The sequence below is a fragment of the Esox lucius genome, chromosome 24 (assembly GCF_011004845.1).
Source record: "Esox lucius isolate fEsoLuc1 chromosome 24, fEsoLuc1.pri, whole genome shotgun sequence".
NCBI lineage: Eukaryota > Metazoa > Chordata > Actinopteri > Esociformes > Esocidae > Esox > Esox lucius.
The window spans coordinates 16,901,963-16,914,967 of record NC_047592.1 but is presented as its reverse complement, the minus strand read 5'-3'; the positions used below and the strand labels follow the sequence as shown (position 1 = coordinate 16,914,967).

The 13,005-nt window shown below is 41.9% G+C and overlaps 1 protein-coding gene across 1 annotated transcript; it reads left to right on the top strand.

Annotated features, from left to right (window-relative positions):
• The first annotated feature begins 2,635 nt into the window (after positions 1–2,635).
• Positions 2,636–12,543, top strand: faah2b (fatty acid amide hydrolase 2b). The gene is made up of 11 exons (XM_010887676.5): positions 2,636–3,016; positions 3,809–3,891; positions 4,423–4,559; positions 4,798–5,007; positions 5,235–5,354; positions 5,542–5,677; positions 8,122–8,239; positions 8,520–8,639; positions 10,997–11,108; positions 11,437–11,625; positions 11,854–12,543. The coding sequence occupies exons 1-11, from the start codon at positions 2,753–2,755 to the stop codon at positions 12,027–12,029; spliced, it is 1,665 nt and encodes a 554-aa protein (XP_010885978.3). The 5' UTR covers positions 2,636–2,752; the 3' UTR covers positions 12,030–12,543.
• The last annotated feature ends 462 nt before the right edge of the window (positions 12,544–13,005 follow it).

Genomic DNA, 13,005 nt, shown 5'->3' with positions numbered 1-13,005 from the left:
GAGGTGGAGAGGTTTATTTAATGTTTAATTTCCTAAGAACATTAAAAAAATATCGATCATGTTGGGACCAGAAACCCCACATCCATGTTTCCTATACCTATACCCTACCCCTAATACCTACTTCAATAACATAACTGTTATGTCTAAACTTGACCTAGCCCTAACACCTGACCATAAACATAAGCCGTATTACCTGAACCAAAAAGTAACCACAGTTTTTACTAAAGATTTATTTTCATCAATTGTGTGCTTTACTGGAGAGTAAAGTGGTGAAAGATACAGGGAGATTTCCCCAAAGAGCAGTAGTCCAAACAGCACCAGTGTGTACCAGAGGCAGTGGCTCTGAGGAGAACGCTGGACTACACAAGGCCACATAACTCCAATTAACACTAATTGTACGATTTATCCTATACCATTGCCTTCCTAGTGGGGACCTCCTAAAACACCTTGTGGATCGACGTGTCAGGACCTCTGGTCCCCATGTGTATTGCCAGACCTGGTTCTTATATACACACAGACAAAGATGCACACACACACATAGACTTCATTACCTTCATTCTACAGGTAGTAATGATTCAAATCAACTCCCCGTTTCTCATTGGCTGCACAGTTCCACGGGGTAAGAGACTAATTGTTTTCGGGAAGGCACCAGCTGTTTCACACACCCCCAGGGATCGGGGGGGAGCATGGTCCACGATAACCCCCTTCCTTCACCTCCCGGAAACTGGCTGCTGCTGATCGCCCGCTGGAGGGGACACAGGGGCTAATGGTACCTATCCAGGGGGGCACTCTGGGGACAGTCACTAGGGGATGTTGAAGTGGCACAAAAGTGGATCATGAGGAAGTGTGTGCGCTCTTGCCCAATGGGAATAGATACCAAGTGGATCATGAGGATGTGTGTGCGCTCACGTCCAATGGGAATAGATACCAAGTGTGTTTGTGATCAATTGACACCTGGAATGCTGATGGTGGGTGTGATCTGATTACAGAACTAGGATCTCTATGAATTAAAACATTTCTATAAAATATACATACATTTGCACTTTTCCTGTAAACACACAGAAGGTGAATGGTCCAGTTTACTGTACAACACCCTGCCTACATCTATCTTTCTTGTACATATAGATAGATGTGTTTTTTACATTGAGGATCTACACGGAAATGACAAGAAAAACAATGGAATGGAGGTAACGACTTCCTTCCATTTGCCTAAAAGGCTTAAGAATGAAAAGATAAATCAATACAATGTTGACCCTGGAGGCTTTCTGTTTTGTTTGTGTTGACGCATGCATGGGTGTGATAGGGACCCACATCAAACTACCCTGAGGACCTAAGTTCAGTAAACACCCATGAAGCACAATGTGATGCAGCCTCATACACACAAATCAGCATCTCCAACTCACTCAAAGGTTTGTCAGCAACATGGACAATCAACATTCCAGTAACACAACCAGGAATCCCCCTTCTGGAAAGACGATTTCGGCGGCTGTTGATGAAAACATTGGGTCGCTGTAGAGACTTGATGGACATGAAAACCGTATATCGTCAGTTTCCCCACCCATTGCTCTTTTAGTCTGACCTGTCTCAACATGCCCCATCATTCTTCCTCTCTACCAGAGATGAAGTGTGGGTGGTTGGGTCTCACTTTACAGATCAGGTGTGAACTCTTAATCTTCTCAAATGTCCATGATTGTGTATCCTTGGATTATAGCCTACTGATATTGCACACATTGGTTAGATTATTGGCTCTATAACCTGAAAAGCCTGTGTGTGGGTGATCTTTGCAAAGCTCAATGAGTAAAATTGGTTTACACTCATCCCTGTAGATGGCTTTCATTTGTCTTTCATAGCTGAAGTAATACTTTGGTGGACAATTATGTTGCATGACACTCAGAGTCACAGCGGTGACTGATTCAATCCATAAATATAGGCCTACAACACAACTTAATTCTTTATTGCAAATGCTACAGCATTTAGCCTAATTAAAAACTGGAACGAGAACAAAGTCAACTAGTATAAACAGGTTAGATGAGATTTACATTTATTTGGCCTAATTTAAGGGAAAATAAAATTAAACATGTTCCTAAAGGTTTCTTCAACCCATCTCCACACAGGAACTATGTAGCTCTGTCAGAGTGACCATCAGGTTCTTAATCACCTCCTTGACAAAGGCCCTTATTAGCGGGCTGCCAAAAGTCACCTATAGAACTCACAGACCATAAGAAACAAGATTTTCTGGTCTGATGAAACCAAGATATATATATATACTTGAAAGTTTGCTCTGTTGAATAACCCATATTATGGCTGATGGCTAACAATGTTTTTACGAATCGCGGTACTGCCACCCTGTGGCGAAATACAGAAATTACAAACGCCGGATTATTCCAGTAAATGCCGTGCTTTGTAGGGGGTAGCGTCACCATAATATATATATTTATGTTGTATACCTACCATATTTTTATATATTATATAAACTGTTTTATTCTAATAAGTAAAAACGCACGATGGCAAATGGTTCATTTGGTTAGCTTTCACTATAACAAATAAGCCTTCGAATTTTTCTGAGAACTTAAGGCATGTGAAGCGGACATGGAAATAATAAAGTAGGCTAACCATTAACCTTTTACAACGATTTTTCACACACTTGGCAACCACATAACGGCTTAAAGTTTAGCTGATCTTGATACCAAGGTGGAATGGTTTTAAAGTTATAGTGAACTGCAAGTGTACTCTTTTCACAAGAACGCGCTGCATGCTGGGAGTTGTTAAGTTAAACGAGGGCACATTCGTCATTCTCTGTGGTTTGGTTGTGACCACAGTTCTGATTATCATGTCACTGACCCGTATTGAAAGGGCACAGGCATGGATTCTGCGTGCGTGCATGGGGGTGCTCTTTGCGCTTTTTCAGCTACTCTCTCCTCGGCGGTCCACTGGATCTACCAAACTTCCACCGGTCTCCAACCCTCTGTTGCTGATGTCCGCGATGCAGCTCTCGCAAAAGATTCGTCGAAGAGAGGTCCGTAGGATACCCCGTACCTGGCGATTTGTTTTATTTGACTGGATAGACTGTCTTTAGAGCCTCGATTTAGTCTACTTGGAACGGTCCCCGTGCTGTGTATGCGCAATGCAGGCATGGATCTGGAAGGACTCGGTAAAGATCCAGTCGTTGCACGAGCTGGAGCGTTGCTCTCTGGGAGCAGTAGTACAGTGTGGGTGTGCCTTTCCAAGACCACTGTCTAGGGAATAGCACCTAAATTATGGACTTGGGCTAGGCTATATGATACACAGTCGTATGCAGGTCCATTTGAATCTCGTCAAGTTAAGAAGTAATATGACTCAAATTATCTTCTAGGATTTCATTAACAGCCTTTTGGAATTGGAGTTTAGGCCTATAAAATAGCAGTTGACCGATATTTGCCTGTAGTACCCGAAACTCGGGCTGCCTTAACTTGTTCATTTCAATTTCTAGGCTACTTTGAGTAACGTGATACCCAAAACCATTTAAGAGGCATGATTTTTTTTAGCATTCCTTATTTCCATCTGAACATTCCAAAATGTGTTCTGGTGAAGACACCTCCTGTCTTCTATGAGGATACAAAAGAAAAGCCCCAAATCCATTTTACACAGCATTTGACCGCCCAACAGTGCCTTATTACTTCGTAATTTGCGTTTGTCTAATCTCACAGAGCCTTCACAGAGAGACATATTTAATCATTAACAGAGTAGTTTATGTTTAATGTGATGATGAAACCCAAATGCTTATGGCGCACACAAACAAACACGTACAAACTCTCGTGTGTTCGCGCAGGTGTCTAGTGTGGAGGTGGTGGAAGCCTACATTGACAGGATTCAGGAGGTTAACCCACTTCTCAATGCTATGGTACAGCACAGGCAAGTATAAGTCCCCCTGAACTAGACTGGTTTAATGTTATAACACACGTCTTGGACTAGACTGTTTTAATGTTATAGAACAAGTCCTCCTGGACTAGACTGGTTAAATGTTATAGAACAAGTTCTCCTGGACTAGACTGATTAAATTCTATAGTACAAGTCCTCCTGAACTAGATGTCCTCCTGGACTAGATTGGTTAAATTCGATAGTACAAGTCCTCCTGAATTAGACGTCTTCCTGGACTAGACTGGTTAAATTCTATAGTTACTATAACAGTAAACCAGTCTAGTCCAGGAGGACTTCTATCTGAACAATAGACTGGTTTCACTGTTATAGTACAAGTCCTCCTGCACTAGACTGGTTTAATGTTATAGTACAAGTCCTCCTGCACTAGACTGGTTTAATATTATAGTACAACTCCTCCTGCACTAAACTGGTTTAATGTTACAGTACAAACCCATCACCTGGATTAAACTGGTTAAATGTTATAGTACAAATGCTCCTCCCATTACTCCACCGTTCTTTCTTCAGGTTTGAAGCAGCGTTGCTAGAGGCAGCCCAGGTGGACAAGCTTATTCAGGAGGAGTCAGGTGGAGAGCATGTTCTGGAGGATCGACTGCCCCTGTTGGGTGTCCCCATCACAATCAAAGAGTCCTTGGCTTTACAGGGTAGATCTGTGGTGACGATGTTCTAATGACATTCCCAGAAGAATCCGTGACATTCATCTTTCCCTACTGAAATACATACTTTTGGCAGGACAGCTGTGTTCTCTCCCAGCTTTGTACACGAGCCAAACGACACACTCCAGCCAGTTTATTCTCTAACTTTATTCATTTCCATTTGTAGCTAGTTTCTCATTTACCCACATATGCTTGTCCTCTCTGCCTGTTTCTCTTGCTCCTCCAGGCATGCCTCACACCACAGGTGTCGTTTCCAGGCGCGGGGTGCTCTCTGCGGGAGATGCTCCTCCCGTGGCCCTGCTGAAGAGGGCCGGGGCTATCCCCCTTGGGGTCACCAACACCAGCGAGCTCTGCATGTGGTACGAGTCGCACAACCACCTGTATGGCATCTGCAACAACCCCTATGACCTGGAGAGGACACCCGGAGGCAGCTCAGGTGTGGTACTGCAGGGTTTATAAGTTGTTATAAAATGGTAATAATACGTGTTATTAATACGATGTTTTCACAGATGTGTAATAACAACATAGGTACACTGGTATTAAGTGTTAATAGTGGAAATCAAGCTGCCTCAAGGTACAAAATGGTGGCTCTTCCTGGCCAAGTCTTACTTTGATTCCCTGGTCCTTCTCCCTGTTTTCCCCCTCCTCCGCGGTGGCCAACAGGTGGAGAGGGCAGTGTTCTGGGTAGTGGAGCATCTGTGATAGGGATTGGTTCTGATATTGGTGGAAGTATCCGTATACCGTGCTTCTTCTGTGGAGTTTTTGGACATAAAACCACTCCAGGTAAAGAAAGAGTGTTCTCCGTAGGATGTGTTGGTTCTAAGTAGGATGTGTTGGTTCTCCGTAGGATGTGTTATTTACTATATATTGGAGGTACAGTAGGGGCAAGCGGGTGTCTGTCTATGTGACATATGTGTCTTGTGTAATATGTGCTAACGTGTGTATGTGTTGTTCACCATGTTCTCTTTAGGTGTGGTATCTAACGACTGTCAGTACCCTCCTATGTCTGGGTGTTATCATGACTACCTCAGTACTGGGCCCATGTGTCGTTATGCTGAGGATCTTATGCCCATGCTCAGGATCATGGCTGGGCCCAACGCGGAAAAGTACAGAACCAATCACAACCCCAACCCATGGCTTGTACATAACCAATCACAACCCCAACCCATGGCTTGTACATAACCAATCACAACGCCAATACGTGACATGTACAGGACCGATCACAACCCCATCACGTGACATGTACATAACCAATCACAGCCCCAACACGTAACATGTACATAACCAACCAAAACATGTGACATGCACATAACCAATCACAATCACAACGCGTGAGATAACCAATGACAACCCTAACATGTGACATGTACATACAGTGGATATAAAAAGTCTACACACCCCTCTTTAAATGCCAGTTTCTTGATGTAAAAGAATGAGACAAAGATAAATCATGTCAGAACTTTTTCCACCTTTAATGTGACCTATAACGTGAACAATTCAATTAAAAAACAAACTGAAATATTTGAGGGGGAAAAAGAAAAAACTGCGTAAGTGTGCACACTCTTTAACTAATAATTTGTTGAAGCACCTTTTGATTTTATTACAACACTCAGTCTTTTTGGGTAGGATTCTATTAGCATGGCACATCTTGACGTGGCAATATTTGCCCACTCTTCTTTGCAAAAGAGCTGCAAATCCTTCAGATTGCGAGGACATCTCCCGTGCACAGCCCTCTTCAGATTACCGCACAGATGTTCAATTGGATTCAGGTCTAGGCTTTGGCTGGGCCATTCCAAAACATTAATCTTATCTGGTGAAGCCATGCTTTTGTGGATTTGGATGTGTGCTTTGGGTTGTTGTCGTGCTGAAAGGTGAACTTCATCTTCAGCTTTCTAACGGATGCCTGAAGTTTCTGTGCCAAAATTGGCTGGTATTTGTAACTGTTCATAATTCCCTCCACCCTGACTTCCAGCTGAAGAAAAAGAACCCAAAAGCAGGATGCTGCCACCACCATGCTTCACTGTGTGTATGGTGTTCTTTGGGTGATGTGCAGTGTTGTTTTTGCACCAAACATACCTTTTGGAATTATGGCCAAAAGGTTCAACCTTAGTTTTCACCATAACAGATTTTCCCATGTGCTTTTGGGGGACTTGATGTTTGTTTTTGCAAACTTCACCCGGGCTAGAATGTTTTTCTTTGTATGAAAATACTTCCATCTTGCCACCCTACCCCATAGGCCATTCATATGAAGAATAATGGAGATTGTTGTCACATGTAGCACACAGCCAGTACTTGCCAGAGATTCCTGCAGTTCCTTTAATGTTGCTGTAGGCCTCTTGGGAGCCTCCCTAACCAGTTTTCTTCTTGTCTTTTCATCAATTTTTGAGGGACGTCCAGTTCTTGGCAATGTCTCTTTTGTAATTTTACTGTCTTCACTGTGTTCCATGGTATATCTAATGCTTTGGAAATTCTTTTTTACCCCTCTCCTGACTGATATCTCTCAACAATGATATCGCTCTGATTCTTTGGAAGCTTTCTGCGAACCATGGCTGTTGCTCTGAGACTAAGAAAATGTCAGGAAACTCCTACTAGAATAGCTGAACTTTATTTGTGATTAATCAGAGTCACTTTAAATGAAGGCAGGTGTGTAATTACTTTTATTTAACATGAGTTTGAATGTGATTGGTTAATTCTGAACACAGCCACATCCCCAGTTATAAGAGGGTGTGCAACCTTATGCAACCAAGTTATTGTAAGGTTTTTATTTTTCATTTTACCCCCTCAAAGATATCAGTTTGTTTTTCAATTGAATTGTTCACATTATAGGTCACATTAACAGTGGAAAAAGTTCTGACATGATTTGTCTTTGTCTCATTCTTTTACATCACAAAACTGACATTTTCACAGGGGTGTGTAGACTTTATATCCACTGTAACCAATCACAACCACAACACGTGACGTGTAAATAACCAACCCCAACATGTGACATGCACATAACCAATAACAACACGTGACATGCACATAACCAATCACAACACGTGACATGTACATAACCAATAACAACACGTGACATGCACATAACCAATCACAACACGTGACATGTACATAACCAATCACAACACCAACACATGATGTATACAAACAATATCACCTCTAACCCACCTATTGAATCCCAACCCTAACAGAAACCCCAATAACAACTGAAGCGTTTTCAGTAACACAATAACCACACGTTAATATAGTCACCTATTTTAGTCTTACTTAGCTTCTATCAGTATACTAATGAACAGCAGCACTACTGTAGTTGGATAACACTTTTGATTCTGCACACGATGGGTGGTACGAGGTAGCCTAAAAATCCATTAATTCATAGAAAAACCTAAATTGACTAAAAAGCAGCCAAATGAACACCGCAATAAAGGCATACTACATTAGCATTTGGGTCATTTTTGGGACACTCTTATCCAGACGAACTTACAGTGGTTTGTGAATGCATTTTCATACTTTGATAGTCTTGATACTCATACTTTCCTTGTCCGTCTCTGTACAGACTGTCCTTGTCTGTGGATGTGGATCTGAGGAAGCTGCGTTTCTTTTCTATCCCTCATGATGGTGGCTCCCCTCTTGTGAATGCTGTGGACAGACAGCTCCTTCAGGCCCAGAGGAGGGTAAGCAGAACTCAACTCCACTGTAATGTGTAACAAAACACTTTAGAGGGCAGTGTTTTTCCTTACATTCAGTGCAATCAACTTAAGTAGTCTAACAACCACAGTCATGGGGTGAAATGAAAAAGTAAAAAGGTTACTATTAACAAGATTTAGAGTTTTTATACTAAATTTGTACATTTGTTTGTGCATTTTGTAATTGAATTCTTTTTTTCACATACTCTATATACACACACACACAACTTTACAGAGATATAATTGAATATATCTTAATTTCTATCAGGTGGTAGATAGGCTGGAAGCTGACCTAGGGGTCAAAGTTCAGGAGGTGTTTCTCCCTGGGCTCAAATATGGATTCCAGATCTGGAATAAGTACATGGGTCTCCCCGACAAGGAGGGCAAGGTGAGTCCACTGGGGATGCATAAAAAGTCATCATCCTAAACCCTATATAGTGCTTAATGGGCCCTGGTCCTACACTGAACAAAATTATGAATGCAACACTTGTTTTTAGAGTGGCCTTTTATTGTGGCCAGCCTAAGGCACACCTGTGCAATAATCTTGCTGTCTAATCAGCATCTAGATATCCCACACATGTGAGGTGGATAGATTATCTCAGCAAAGGAGAAGTGCTCACTAACACAGATTTAGACTGATTTGTGAACAATATTTGAGAGAAATAGGCCTTTTGTGTACATAAAGTCTTAGATCTTTGAGTTCAGCTCATGATAAATGGGGACAAAAATAAAAGTGTTGCGTTTATAATTTTGTTAATTGAAAAAAGAATACTGATAATATAGTGCTAAATGGGCTCAGAACCTATATGGTGCTTAATGGGCCCTGGTCACCAGTAGTAGGATGGGAGGGCATTGCAGAACCATGCCAGATTTATATTGTGTTTACTATATTAGTCAGTGGAATCAGAGTAGTAAGGAATGGTATGGAGATATTCACGAGTGGTGTGTTGTCTACTTCAGCCACTCTCAAATGTTTTGTGATGGCAAAGCATGGCCTTCTTTGAGGGACCACTTCCCTGACACATTGCTTTAATATAACATGGTCTAACAAGTCATTTAATTCTCCATTTTAGGACACATTGGGGCTGTTGGAAACAAATACGTAGAAACGTTTGAACTAGGCCTGTGTTAATTATTTGTGAAAATTTAATAAAAAAAGAATTTTAAGATCATAAGTAATATTTGCTTTGAATTGCATCATTGCCACTGTCCATTTAATGTGTAAGTACATATCAGTGTCATAGTGGGAAAACAAAGTCAGTGGGACATTAGTCACAAGAAGATGTTTGTGTGTCTCCTCTGTCTGTATCTTTATTTGGCAGTATGTTGATATATTGTAGGGGACCACGCCTCATGTGTACACACCTTGTAAGTACAGTGGGGTGAACAAGTATTTGATACACTGCTGATTTTGCAGGTTTTCCTACTTACAAAGCATGTAGAAGTATGTAATGTCTACCATAGGTACACTTCAACTGTGAGATGGAATCTAAAACAAAAATCCAGAAAATCACATTGTATGATTTTTAAGTAATTCATTTGCATTTTATTGCATGACATAAATATTTGATACATCAGGAAAGCAGAACTTATATTTGGTACAGAAACCTTTGTTTGCAATTACAGAGATCATATGTTTCCTGTAGTTCTTAACTAAGTTTGCACACACTGCAGCAGGGATTTTGGCCCACTCCTCCATACAGACCTTCTCCAGATCCTTCAGGTTTCGGGGCTGTCGCTGGGCAATACAGACTTTCAGCTCCCTCCAAAGATTCTCTATTGGGTTCAGGTATGGAGACTGGCTAGGCCACTCCAGGACCTTGAGATGCTTCTTACGGAGCTACTCCTTAGTTGCCCTGGCTGTGTGTTTTGGATCGTTGTCATGCAGGAAGACCCAGCCACGACCCATCTTCAATGCTCTTACTGAGGGAAGGAGGTTGTTGGCCAAGATCTCGCGATACCCCCCATCCATCCTCCCCTCAATACGGTGCAGTCGTCCTGTCCCCTTGGCAGAAAAGCATCCCCAAAGAATGATGTTTCCACCTCCATGCTTCACTGTCGGGATGGTGTTCTTGGGGTTGTACTCATCCTTCTTCTTCCTCCAAATACAGTGAGTGGAGTTTAGACCAAAAAGCTCTATTTTTGTCTCATCAGACCAAATTAACTTCTCCCATTCCTCCTCTGGATCATCCAGATGGTCATTGGCAAACTTCAGACGGGCCTTCTTCCATTTTCTAATAATTGCGCCAACAGTTATTGCCTTCTCACCAAGCTGCTTGCCTATTGTCCTGTAGCCCATCCCAGCCTTGTGCAGATCTACAATTTTATCCCCGATGTCCTTACACAGCTCTCTGGTCTTGGCCATTGTGGAGAGGTTGGAGTCTGTTTTATTGAGTGTGTGTACAGGTGTCTTTTATACAGGTAACAAGTTCAAACAGGTGCAGTTAATACAGGTAATGAGTGAAGAACAGGAGGGTTTCTTAAAGAAAAACGAACAGGTCTGTGAGAGCCGGAATTCTTATTAGTTGGTAGGTGATCAAATACTTATGTCATGCAATAAAATGCAAATTAATTATTTAAAAATCATACAATGTGATTTTCTGGATTTTTGTGTACCTATGATAAAAATGACAGACCTCTACATGCTTTGTAAGTAGAAAAACCTGCAAAATCGGCAGTGTATCAAATACTTGTTCTCCCCACTGTATATATATATATATGTGTGTGTGTGTGTGTTTCTTACAGCCCCCCACACCCTTCTCAGTGCTGTTTGGGGAACCAGGGAGGCCAGTGTGGCCATTGTGGGAGTTGGTCAAGTGGATGATTGGAAGGTCCCCTCACACCATGGCTGCTATCGGTAACACACACACCCTGTTTTCTTGGTCTAGTGTTTGGTGCCTCAGAAATCTAGAGCAAACCTTCTTAGAAATGTTCGACTCAAGAGCCAAATAACTAACTGACCACTTTCCAATTACCAAAGTCGGCCTCCGTCAACCAAAATTAAGAACAAATAGCGTGTGATTAAAAAAATTTATCACACTTCATGCACATCAAGGACCCATTTTGGGTACCCATCCCATAGTTTAGGAAACCTGGCCAATAGTAACTGGCAGGATATGTTTATATATTGACTTACATCTTTGACTTCACCTGATTGTCATTCTGTTGCTTTGTGTGCGTTCCAGGCGTGACCCTGGCAGAGATGACCAGCTCATCCAAGCCCTCTCCCTTCATCCTAAAGCAGAAAGAAAAGCTCCAAAAGGAGTTTGAGGAGCTGCTGGGAACCGATGGTGTCCTGTTCTACCCTTCCCACCCACACCTAACCCCCAAACACCACCACACGCTGTTCAGCCCCTTCAACTTCGCCTACACCGGTGAGACAGCGGCGTTGCAGGCCAATAGATCAAATTATAATATCAATGGTGATAAATGTTACGACCCAAATTTAAACTTGATGAATGATTCATTAAATGGGAGATTTGTGCTAAAGTTATGGCTGTTAACAGAAACATGTGGGATTGACATGGAATGAGACGTGTTCACTACATAATTGAATAGATGACTGTGTAATTGTAAAATTTCTTTACCCCCCCCCCCCCAAGCGATCATCAACATCCTGGGCCTGCCTGTGACCCAATGCCCTCTGGGGCTGAGCGAAGAGGGTCTACCCCTGGGGGTGCAGGTGGTGACTGGGAAGTACCAGGATCGCCAATCCCTGGCTGTGGCTCTCTACTTGGAGAAGACTTTCGGAGGCTGGAGAGACCCTGGAGCTGCATGACCGGGGCCTGGATCCATAAAGCATCTGAGAGTAGCAGTGTAAACCTGGGAACAGATCCTACCGGTCTATATAATCTTAAAGACAATAAAAGAGTAAAAGAAGTATTTTTTTTTCGACAACCAGTCAGATGAACTCATGGATAACATTTTCATGGGTCTGCATGCAGTTTGTCATTGCTTACCACATTGGTTGTCCAATATAAAATATGCATTTTAGATTGCCCTTTCTTATACACCCAAAATAACTTCTGGGGGAAAACATCACAAAACACTTTTATTCCACTATTGATATTATGACATTTTGGTGTTACATTGTAAGAAATTTTATTATTTCCTTTAATTGCCAAATTCTCACACTATACCTTTAATGATTATGATATTATAGGAAAAATGTGTAGGTGCTGCAACTGTAAGATGCTTTATGAAAATGGGCCCTAAGAATTGCCTTTTCAGTAGTCCGATTGTCAATCATTGCTGATAGAAATGTAATGAATAGAATAAATATGATTACTCGTTCTGCATGTCAGAGGATCATTTAACAATGCTGTATCCCTGCTAAATGTTACACGTAGCTCTGAAAGAGTAGGTAGAGACTGGTGGTAGCCATTTTTAATTGGTGAGGGGTAGAGTTTGGGGCAGAGTACTTGAACCACAGACCTGTGGTAGGAAGAATCGCTAACTGCTGATTAACGGGGTGTTGAAGGTAAATTCTTGAAGGAGTACACTATATATAGCACGTATACCAATGGAACGATGTATGGTTCAGTCAACTTTCACCAAAGAAAAAGTCTGCCCTTTTGTCCTGCAAAAGAATCAATCAATCAAATGTATTTATAAAGCCCTTTTTACAACAGCAGTTGTCACAAAGTGCTTTACAGAGACACCCGGCCTTAAACCCCAAGGAGCAAACAACAGTAGTGTTGGATTTCAGTGGCTAGGAAAAACTCCCTAAGAAGGTAGAATTTTAGGAAGAAACC